The sequence below is a fragment of the Bos grunniens genome, chromosome X (genome assembly GCF_055505025.1).
Source record: "Bos grunniens cultivar Pamir isolate PY7600 chromosome X, Bosgru_T2T1.0, whole genome shotgun sequence".
In the NCBI taxonomy this organism is placed as follows: domain Eukaryota; kingdom Metazoa; phylum Chordata; class Mammalia; order Artiodactyla; family Bovidae; genus Bos; species Bos grunniens.
Window position 1 is genome coordinate 87668160 of NC_141194.1, and position 12289 is coordinate 87680448.

The 12289-nt window shown below is 41.7% G+C and overlaps 1 protein-coding gene across 15 annotated transcripts in view; it reads right to left on the minus strand.

Moving 5' to 3' along the window:
- The window catches only part of MID2 (midline 2), a 109248-nt gene that overhangs the window by 75188 nt on the left and 21771 nt on the right, over positions 1 to 12289 (minus strand). For 13 of the 15 annotated variants that reach the window (XM_086386677.1, XM_086386672.1, XM_086386678.1 and 10 more), the window contains exon 3: positions 4909 to 5004. The exons of 1 other annotated variant lie outside the window; for it this stretch is intronic. In XM_086386677.1, coding sequence (XP_086242803.1) covers positions 4909 to 5004 — 96 coding nt within the window. Of the gene's footprint in view, positions 2975 to 4908; positions 5005 to 12289 lie in introns of all 15 variants that reach the window. One more of the 15 variants, XM_086386682.1, reaches the window with a different exon arrangement.

The following is a 12289-nucleotide window of genomic DNA, read 5'->3' on the forward strand; positions in this document are numbered from 1 at the left end:
TTAACAATAAGATGAAATAAGTAAACCTGGGAGGGCCATGCTACATTCATCTGTGCTCCCTATACTGCATGCTGTTTCACAAATACTCCTCTTTCTTACTGGGTTATTCCTCACTAGAATAAAAGTTCCTGGAGGTCATCAACAACTTATGTTTTCTTTTTTCGTAGCCCCCAAATGACCTACCACATGGAGTACATCATGTTTGCTCAAGAAATGTGGTTGCCTGACTGATGAGTAAGTATTTTACCATTTTTCTTCCTCTCAGTATTTTCAGGAATGCTTATTTATTCACAAAACCATGCAGACTTGGAAGCCAAGAGGAAATATTCATCTGTTGGTATACATTTTCCCTTGGCTATGCATTAAACAGAGATTTCCTCTGGAAATGTAAACAAAAGATGCCTGATGAGATGGGACAAAGAACTATATATAGAGATCAAGTGGCCAGAGAAGCAAGGTCAGAGCATGCCCTTCCTTAACCAGATTAAAGGAGTCTTGGGCCTGCCTCTCCCTCCTTCCCATGTTCTCAAGCCCCAACAGAAAATATTTTCCAAATGCCTATCCACGGAATTCTGAAAAGCTGGGCAGACTCTAAGAGTCTTGCATTACCAAAGAATTCAGCTAACAAATCTGTGGTGATCCTAATCTCTGTTTCTGTAATAATAGGAAGACTGCAGCTTTGTTTACTTTCTGAGGAGAATAGAGAATGGGGAGAAAGAACCAGGAGGGGGAGGCAGTATTTATGGCTCTTTTATGAAAAGTCAATCTGTGACAAAAATATTTGCAGACAATCAGGAAGGGGAACAGGTCTGGCAGGAAAATAGCCTATTCCAGTTTTCTCAGAAGTGCCTTAGCTGGGATCCTCCACTCCCGCCCGAAGTTAAATGCCTGCTTTACACTGTGAATACAGTCATTTCTGATTGACAAATTTGCATTAGATAAAATGAAAAAAAAAATCAAATAACCTCTCATTTTCTGGCTCCCATGACAGACAGTCTCCTTCTATTTATTTCATTTTATAGAGTATTTATAAGCATGTATGAAGTCTCAAATCCATTCTTTAACTGCCTTTCTAATCCTGGGGCTTGTCCTGAAGCCTTTTGGACGCACAGGCTCTGTGCTGAATGAACATAATAAGGACCCTGGATTCACCCTATTATTATGGGGAAGTTAGGGCACATCCCTAACCTTTCAGAAGGGGTGATGTCATAGAGCACAGCCATGGGTGTCCAGACCATCCTGTAGGGCCCCCACCAAAGACAGAATTCTAAACTGAAAAGATGGTGGACTTAACTCCCAAGATACACTCTCACTCTTGGCATTTAATGCACTATCTCAAGATTCTTTCCCAATTCTCAGTTAATATTTTAACTCCACTGTCTGTATTGCTTGCACATGTGTATCTACATTAGGGTAGATTTGTATAATAGTTTTCCTCTATGGTTTTTCCAGTGGTCATGTATGGATGTGAGAGTTGGACTGTGAAGAAGGCTGAGCGCCGAAGAATTGATGCTTTTGAACTGTGGTGTTGGAGAAGACTCTTGAGAGTCCTTTGGGCTGCAAGGAGATCCAACCAGTCCATTCTGAAGGAGATCAGCCCTAGGATTTCTTTGGAAGGAATGATGCTAAAGCTGAAACTCCAGTACTTTGGCCGCCTCATGCAAAGAGTTGACTCATTGGAAAAGACTGTGATGCTGGGAGGGATTGGGGGCAGGAGGAGAAGGGGACGACAGAGGATGAGATGGCTGGATGGCATCACTGACTCGATGGACGTGAGTCTGAGTGAACTCCGGGAGTTGGTGATGGACAGGGAGGCCTGGCGTGCTGCGATTCATGGGGTCACAAAGAGTTGGACACGACTGAGCAACTGAACTGAACTGAAGCCCTCAGAAGATAAATACTGTGTCTCTTCCATTTTCCTTGCACCTGGTACAGTGCTATGCATAGTTAGTGTTAGTTGCTCAGTCATTTCTGACTCTTTGAAACCCCATGGACTGTAGCCTGCAAGGCTTCTCTGTCCATGGGACTCTCCAGGCAAGAATACTGGAGTGGGTGGCCATGCCCTCCTCTAGGGATCTTCCCAACCAAGGGATCGAACCTGCATTTCCTGCCATTTGCGGGCAGATTCTTCATCGTCTCAACCACCAGGGAAGCCCAGTGCTATGCATAAGTAAGTATCAATAAAAGGTGACCTTTTGTGTGTGAAAGCAGACAGTGGCCAAGGATTTTATAAGCATCCCTAAGGGAGCCTCTTAAACACCTCCTTTGCTGGTTGCCATGGGGCTGCTCTTCCCAGCTACTCTGCTTACATTTGGCACTAGCGTCATCTCCTGAAGGCTCAAGCAGGAATACTAGCTTCAGAAAGGCACTGTGAAAACATTGCCTATAACCTAGAGGGCCAGAATGAGTCCTTCTTCATTAATACAATGATGTATTGTTTTATGAGGCTAGCTCCTTAATGCTTGAAAACAGTAGGGCCCTGAATTATACAGGTTTGATTGGTGCTATGGGCTGGGAAAGGTTAGAATACGGCTATGTTTGGGTGAGGCTGGCCAGAGCGATAAGCTTCGGGAGGTGGGGGGAGGGGTGTGTAATAAGATGTTAGAGCAGTGCTAAAGTGAATAAGCAATGAAAAGAAACTGCTTACTTTGCTAATTTGACTACAACTTGCTCTCTACTTAAATGACTTTTTGATGAGAATGAGGAAGCAATTATTATAATTTCTAACCATGTTTTATTCACTATGAACTGTAACCCCACCCTCAATCATGCAAATTCTAAACCAAAGGGATTCCTTTTCTTGTCTCCTGCTCACAATACTTCCTTGTCTCTTCACCAGTGTGGATTTCTTATACTGTAATCTAACAGCATAATCAGAAGCTTTGATAGAGTGGAACATAAAGGGATTCTGATTAGCTGAAAACCATTCTAAAATGCCTTCTGTTTTGCTTCTCCCCTCTTGGAAAGGATGAGACTGAAGAGAAAAAGAAAAGAATAAAGTAACTATTCACAGAATCATGCCTTTTGAACAGACAGTGAAGGTCATGTATTCAGTTCAATCCCTCATTTTATAGGTAAGGACACTGAAGTTGAAAGGCTAGATGACTTACTCAAGATCATACTACCAGTTAATGACAGAGTCACGTTTAGAACCCAATTTTCCAACTTACATTCCAGTATTTTTCTTTCCATTCCTTATACTTCTTCCTAAATTCCCCACCCCATTCCACAATTTTGCACCTGAGTTTAACTAGTATCCTATGTACCCTACATTCAGCACCACTCTCTTCCACGAATGGAGCACCCAGCAGTGATTAAATTGCTATGGTATGCTCATCCTACAAGAACAACCTACTTTAAGAAACCCAGTACTTTAAGATATCCAAACAATCAGGAGTGGTTACTCATATAAGATTCTTTGCCTTTCATAAGAAGGCAAAGAACTTGCCTTTCTGATTCTTTCATAAGAAGATTCTTCACATTCTTTTAAATAGGAATCCCCAGGGGGGATTAAGAGATGAGATATTAATAAAGTTATTGTATTGCTTAAAATAAACTTGAACCATTACATTTTCTGTGATATAAGTAAGACTAGAACTAGAGTGCTGGTAGTGGTTTTAGTAGCTAAGTTGTGCCCGCCTCTTCACGACCCATTGACTATAGCTCACCAGGCTCCTCTGTTCATGGGATTTCCCAGGCAAGAATACTGGAGTGGGTTGCCATTTCCTTCTCCAGGGGATCTTCCTGACCCAGGAATCGAACCCAGGTCTCCTGCATTGCAGACAGATTCTTTACCATCTGAGCTACAAGGAAAGCCCAACATTTTTACCCAACCACTGCCCACAAGGAGTCCTATAATATTTTACCCAACCCTGTCTACACTTTAAGCTCTACTGGTAGCTCATCAAGAAAATCAACACAAAACCAAATGCTATGGCTGAAGTTTCTGGCTCTTGAGAAAAAGAGAGAAAAAGCATCTTTCTTCTATCACGTCCACTTATGAAGAGGTCAACTCCTCTCATAAGCTTTGTTCTGAATTTATATTGTGTAATACATGAAAATTCACAGATAACTTTAACATAGATACCATTTGTTAATGACAAGAAGTGGAAAGGTGATGAGTGAGGACCAGGTAAGGTACATGAAAAAGAAGGGAGAAGAGGCTAAGAAGAAGAGAAGAAATTCTGATTATATTTTTTACAGAAATAATATTGCATTGAACAAACCTCACTCTACCCTCAAGGACCTCGGGTTCCCAACTTTTCTTATTCTCTAGCAATCTCTTTAAGGAGCTATGATGTCCAGTCTGATGAAGAAAGAAACACACTTCATGTTGGATTCTCATACCACCTGCTATGGAAGAGGAGACAGCATTGCCACTTGGGCTGATGTCTTCCCCTCCACTCACCACTACCACTTATTATTATCTTTTAAACGATAGCTATCTGCCACTTTTCTTAGAACATGCATCTTGAAGGAATTAGATTTCTTAGAATTCTCATTCTCAGCCTTTTGGCTAAAAGGCAATGGCACCCCACTCCAGTACTCTTGCCTGGAAAATCCCATGGATGGAGGAGCTTGGTAGGCTGCAGTCCATGGGGTCGCTAAGAGTCGGACACAACTGAGCGACTTCACTTTCACTTTCCACTTTCATGCATTGGAGAAGGAAATGGCAACCCACTCCAGTGCTCTTGCCTGGAGAATCCCAGGGACGGGGAAGCCTGGTGGACTGCCATCTATGGGGTCGCACAGAGTCGGACACAATTGAAGTGACTTAGCAGCAGCGCAGCAGAATCCTCATTAAGCCTTTCACTCCAAATGACTGAGCCATACTCTGGTAAAACAAATCCCCCCAAAAGGATCACTGGATCCTGGTTCTAAAGAATGACAAATGTTTCTGTTACGTACCTCAACCTGCTGGCAGATCTGTATTAGCTTGGCCATTTGATTTTCTAGTTCACTGTTGCGCTTAACCAGGTTGGTGAGGTTCATCTCCAGAGTTTGCTGCCATTGCCAAATACGAAGCCAGAGGGAAGCAGGGAAGATGGGGGAGAAAGAAGAAATGTTCGATGAGTTTGAGACCCAGTATCATGTGGCTATCAGTCAGTCAACAATTATTTCAAAGATTCATTGCATATGGGCCAAGCACTGTTCTAGGTGCTGATTAATAATGCTGTACCTTTGCTCCAGATTGCCATTTTTGGGGAAAAAATGACATCCATGATTTTGAGGAAGTAGGAATTTAATGACTTTAAAGCAACTGTATGTTCTCCATACTATTTTTAAACTTTTAAAAGTATCTCAGAGTCAATATCTCATTTTGCACTCATAGTAATTCTGTGACATAGGGAAAACAGGTTTTATTCTCTCTTTTTTACAGGTGAGTTGACTAAGAAAACTATACCTTATTGAACAGTTACTACTTGCCAGACACTACTCGGGGCAATTTCATACATATCATTTAATAATTATGTCAGCATTTGACAGATGAGAGAAATGAGCTGCAGAGTTGGGTTAAAGTGTTTTGCCCAGTCATAAAACTAGCATATGGCAAAGCTAAGACTGAAACTCAGGTCTCTAGTCGTCAGATACAGTTTTGCCTCAGTATTCCATGATATTTTTTTTTTGTCTTTGGTGATAACACTTTATATTTATCAGTAGGTTCTTTCAGAAAAAAAAGATGGTATTTCAAGTGTGAAATTCATCAGAATCTAGCTTTCTATCTCACAGCTTCCCTCTTTTGGCACTAAGCGAGCTTACAGAAATGCCAGACTTCGAACTGCAAAGCCTGGCTGTATCTAGACAGGACATCCATTGCTTACTATCATTTATTGGGACATAGATTCTTTGCAAATCTGTTTATTACAACAGGGTTACAGCACTACTAAGACCTCCTAGCATATTTTCAGTTGAGCATGCTACTCTCTTCCATTCATCCTGTGGGAAAACAAAAACAGAATGTTATTCACTCTAGATTAATAATAGGATTTTTTTTAATTACTCCTCATTTTCAAGTCTTCAGCTCTGGCGGCTGCTTCTCTTCCAGTACCTGCCCCAATAACCATTCCTCTCTCACTCACCATCCCAACAAAGTCTGTTCCAAATGTAATATCCCAACTTCTGGGCCTTTATTCTGCTAGCATAGCATGCCTTCCCTTGGTCGTGCCCATTACTTCATTGCTGTCTTCATTGTTCCTACAGTTCATAGTTGTTCAAAGTTCATGTTTTGGGCAGGGGCAGGGAAGAGGGGGCAAGGAAGAGTGGGGAAAAAGTGAGAGGACTCATGTACTTGGCCCCTTTCTTTTCTGCTAGGTAGCTGTGGTTCCTTAGTATCCTTGACACTGTCCCACGAATCTATCCCAGGAGAGTATTCCCATGGATATATGTATTGCTAGGACAGGTAATCTGATCTCACTTGTCCTCAATCTGGATTACGAGAATTAGCTTAATCCCTGCTTCTTGCCAGATCTCTCTTGGGTTCTCTGGCTTTATTCCCATGGGAGTGAGTTTTCACCATTTGTTCCATTTTTTTTTTTTTTTTTTTGGCTTGGGCACTGTGTCTCTCCTGGCCTTCCTTAACTCCACCACCATCTCAATCTGTGGTCTTCCCCTTAGCAAGGAAAAAGGAAGAGAGAGAAAGGAAAACACGAAGGCCCACAATTGTTGATTTGGATGTAAGTTCTAAGCAAAGAAAATGTCAGGACAAAGGAAAGAGATGGTAGTTCAGAGACTTAATACAAAAGGTATTTCGTTTGTATTTAATACAGAAGGTATTGCGCACCCACTCTATTCAAGGTGCTTTGACTTCAGAGATAAAGAGGAGATGAAATTAAGATGGGTCTTAGAGAAGGAGAAATATTGTATGATATCCTTACACATGAAATCAAAAAAAAAAAAATACAAATGAACTCATTTACAAAACAGAGACTCACAGACTTAGAGAATGAAATTATGCTTCCCAAGGGGAAAGGGTAGAGGGAAGGGATACTTAGGGAGTTTGGGATGCACAGGTACACACTTCTATATATTAAATGGATAACCAACAAGGTCCTACTGTATATCACAGGGAACTCTGCTCAATGTCATGTGGCAGCCTGGATGGAAGGGGAATTTGGGGGAGAATGGATACATGTATATGTATGGCTGAGTCACTCTGCTGGACATCTGAAACTATCACAACATTGTTAATTGGCTATACTCTAATATAAAAAAAAAGCTTTTTTTTTTTAAAAAAGGTGATTAATTTCACCAAGTACTTTAGAGTGTTTTTTTTTTTTTTTTACTTTACAATATTGTATTGATTTTGCCATACATCAACATGCATTGGCCACAGGTGTACACGTGTTCCCCATCCTGAACCCCCCTCCCACCTCCCTCCCCATTATAGAAGGGCAATGTTTTCTATGTAAAAAGCATTCTTATGGCCCATATTGGGGGCCTGTTTATTTCCTCTGTCAGCATTGAAGTCTAGGCCCCTAACATCAGAACATAGATCCCCCATAACTGTCCACCCTGAGACTCTTACCCAGACCTGTGGACTCAAATTATTTTCAACTGGATGGTGATGGATTTACTTATTCATGGTACTTATCATAATTTATACTTAGATAGCTGTTGGTGCTTGTTTATTGTCCATCTTCTGCTCTAAAGTATAATTTCATCTCCCTGAAAGGGAGTTATGTCTGATTTGGTCTTAGTTGCAACCCTTCTGCCTGAGGAGCATATTATAGTTCACATATACTGAATAGAGGAATTGAAACAGTGAATCAATGGACATTCATGACAACTAAGTTTTAAATATGGGCCCTAGAACTTACTTTGAAGTAGTTAATATTTTTAAAAGCCTTATAATGGATATTACTAAGTTAAATTTTGGGGGGTTGATTTTTTTATATATTTATTTTTATTTGTTTATTTGGCTGCACCGGGTCTTGCTGCAGCACATGAACTCTTCGCTGCAGGCATGTGGGATCTTAGTTCCCCAACCAGGGACCAAACTCTAGCCTCCTGCATTGGGCTCATGGAGTCTCAGCCACTGGACCACCAGGGAAGCCCCTGATATTTCTTTAATTGGAGGATAATTGCTTTATAATATGTGCTGGTACTAAATTAAAACTGATATGTATTTTAATAGTACTATGAAGGCCATTATATTAGCTATCATAGGATATTCATTAGTGTACATGTTGATTTCTTTGGGTGTCATGTAAATATATAGAGGATATATAATATGTGAATAGAAAAAAATTAAGATGGGTCTTGAAGGATAAGCAGGACTTTAATAGAGATGAAGGAGGGCAGGGCATTCCAGGCACAAGGAACAGCATGAGCAAAATAAAAGGGAATAAAGTATAGGACATATCCAGGGAACAGAGTTGAGTTTGGCTAGAACAGAGGGTACAAAAAAATAGTGGGGCACAAGGCTGGAAATGGAGATTGAGGCCATTATGAAGGTCTTAAATGTCTAGGTGAAGAGTCTGTACTTGTTTTTCAAAGCAGTAGGGGTTTATCAAAGGCTTTTGAGCAAGATAATGACATAATCAGGGCTGCATTTATGAGATCAACCTATGTGAGGCAGACTAAAACACAAAGACCTGGGAGCAGGGGCACTGGTCAGGAGGAGACTTGCAATATGCAAAGCAGTTGGTAATCAGATATGGGCCAAGCTAAGAGGATAATCAAGAGAAACGTGTTTCAAGAAAGGATTTGTCACTCTTAAATATGCAGAGAGGGCAAGAAATATGAGGCCTGATAAAAGGCAGCTGGATTTGGTAATTAGAGGTCACTGGTGGCCTTTGAAAAAGGAGTTTCAGCAGAGTTTTGGAAGCAAGTGCCAAACTGTGCAGGGTTAGTATGTCAATAGTGATGACGTAGAGGCTACAAGTCTGGACTCCTCTTCAAAAATTGAGCCATAAGGTGAATATGATGGAACTGTAGTTTGATGAAAAGGTCCAGTTCAAGTTAGAGAGTAGGCATGGGTAACGGATACAATCAGTTTGTGATTTCCTCAGGCAGAGTGGTCCAGATTCCTAGATCAGTGGACATTCCATGTATCACAAATGACTCTATCGACATATTAGGTAAATATAGTGTAGAATAATGAACTCAGAGCAGATATAATGTTAGAAATCTGTATTTCAACTGTACTGTGTTTTCTTTCAAACATGGGATTCCAAAGGGAGAATGTTTCCTAACAAACGCATGCAACCTGTTGCAACACTTGTCATGAAACTGATATCTTATAAATAATTCATAGTGTAGAGCAGTACTAATCCCTGCCGTGTGTTCCTCATTTATGGCTCACAACTGAGACTCACAGCTTCTGTAAAGCCACTGAAAACAAAAATTAGGGCTGAACATACAATGTGGGGTCTGATTAGACTACAGACCTTGGGTTACCATCACAACATTATAGCAAATGGTTATTTCGCTCTGCCCACCCCCTAGCAATTTGCTGAATGCCAGCACATTTTATCAACCCAGAACTAGAACTGACAAGATGACTCTAATTTCAACCTTACTTCATTAATATGAAAGTGCTTGGAAAAATAAATCTTTGGCTAATGAAAACACCATCTGTTGATGGCTTTTTGCCACTGTTTTCTTACATTACGAGACATAATTCGAGGGAAATACCGAACATTTACTTACTCACTTCCTATTCATTTACTGGGAATTAAAGCCTCCTCTCAAACTGGAATTGATTCTCAATAACGAACATATGCAAAGGGAAGCAGAGAACTGAAGCAATTATGCAGTCCATTTCCTCACCCTTCCTTATCATGCCTAGCCCTAACGAATCATTTGCAACTAGAAATTCTGTGTCACTCTAGTTTTGAATGATTTCATTGATTTGGCCAAGTAATTATCATGGCTATATGCTGCTGCTGCTGCTGCTAAGTCGCTTCAGTCGTGTCCGACTCTGTGCGACCCCATAGACGGCAGCCTACCAGGCTCCCCCGTCCCTGGGATTCTCCAGGCAAGAACACTGGAGTGGGTTGCCACATATGCTGAGTAAACTAAAAGGACGTGTGTGTGTGCGCACATGTGGGTGTGTGCAAAATCTTATGTAAAACATGTCTCTTTGTTGTTGTGTTGCTCTTGTTCTTTTCTCATGCGGTCCACTTAGTGACTGGGCCAGGATCCCTCTGCCTAACCCTGGTTAGTGCAGTTTTCTCTGAACACTTGATCTATGATAATGAGCGGGCCCAAGTGGCAGGGGAGATTGGAATGGAGATATCTGCTGGAGGAAACAGGACAGGAGGTTGGCAGGGAGAGCAGGATGAAGCTCCCATTTCCTGCTGCAGGAGGTTACCTCTGGCCCCTTCTGTGCTTCCCTGAGGCTTAGAGAAGCCATTTAGCTATGAAACTGTGACACAACCTGCCCCCTCCACACTTCCAGGTGACTACATTGTTAGAGCTCTCTCAAAACTGTACATGTGTCTAAATGGCACAAAGTGAGGGGAAGACTTGGCTGATTTGCATAACTGAGATTTTAAAAGGCCCAAGTTAGCTTAATTGGCAGTCTACACTGATTACATTTTTACCCAAGTTCCACCTCATTTGTGTCACATAGACTTGGCCTGTTTGTGTTTTGTTATACCCTTCCCAAAGAGGAAAATGCTTTGCTATTTCTGAGAAAGCCAGGCACAGGCTATTCTTCTTCCAGACAGCTTCCCATAAAAAGAAATGGCTTCACTAACCCTCTCAAATAATTGCTGGGTTTTTTTTTTCACTTCTTTAGACACAGGTTATTTCAGATAACTTTATCATTGCTTCACTCAAGAAATCTAACCACACATTCAAACGCCAGCTCTTCATTAAAACCAGAGAGTCCCCTTATGGCACACACTTGACCGTGATCTTCATCTGTCATGCTCCAGGAAGGCACATGTAGTCACACATACATGAGCATACCTATATACACTTACCTGACACAGCAAGTCTTGAAGCCTAGAAATGGGCAAAGCCTTTCTCTTTTGTTCTATTGAAACATGTTTTATTGCCACTGAGGTACAAGGCAAACATTATCTAAACCTAGACAAGATCCCCACTGTTTTGACGTGGGAACTGAACCTTGGAGGTTGCAGGGAGAAGTGAATGGAAGAAAGGCCAACCCACCCCAAACCTCAGCCTTCCCAATTGACAGCAGACAACTTCATCTTTAAAAATACTTGGAGCCAGTGACCCCATTGCTATTCTTTGACAAGCTCTTTTTGACATCCTGTCTATTCACTGATGTTCCCAGCTCTTCCAAAAGCCAGTAGCCAAAATCTTAGCACAATTTTGGGGTCACATTCTGCCTTTTTTTAACTGCTTGTCTTAAAATACTTACTTTGCTTTTGCTTCAGTCTGTCACTTTATGTATCAATTACATATGGCCTTTCAACAGCAGAACACACCATCTGGTCCACAAACTGAAGCCCACACCCTTATGCCTGAATTTATTTCTTCCCCAAACATTTATTTGCTGTTGTATAGACACAGGCTTTGTCCCAGAATGAGAGGCAGGTGACATACCGGGGGTATGAGATCTGCCCTCCCTGAGGGTTTCTTGGGGAGCCAGCAGACTGGTCTTCAAGCCAGGTGAAATAGGTGGCCAGCCCTCCTCTTCTCAGAAGGTCCTGAAACCATCCAGCAGAGATGCACCCTCTCCCAGTCTCCTTAGCAGAAATTCTACACTAACAACCTACAAGCTACACAGTCTTTTCTTTTTCCTCTCTTCAGGGGTGTATCCTGGTTAAGTCTCTAGCTTAAATGTGTAAATTATGATTTGGACCTTCTAAAAGAAAACCTGTACTAAAAACCTAAATCTAGTGTTTACTTTGATAATACTAACCAAAGGAACTCTACTTTCCCGGAGGCCTCACTACTCTCTTCCACTTGCATGATTCTTTTTTGCTCCTGCCTCTTCATACACATCCTCCCCTTTCTCCTTCATTTGTTGCCCCTCCTCTGTTGTCTTCCTTCTAGACCAGGAGGGTGATTCAGGGCTTGCTCCGCAGCTCTCATTCAGCCCACTACTGCATGCTTCTCCCTCCACGCTAAAGACCCTCAAACCTATGTCTCTGGCCCTGATCTTTCAGCCACCGCAAAGGCACAAATGTCAACTCCTTCTAGAACATTTGCCCTTTCAGTTCTGAGAGTGCTCCATGCTCAACCTCCACCAGATATTTGAACAAACTATTTTCTCTGGACTACAACACTCCTTGCCCCTAACCCAACCTTGTCCCTCAACTGGGGGTCCAAAATGCCACCCAAAGTCTCTTTTGTTGCCCCTCCTATGTAG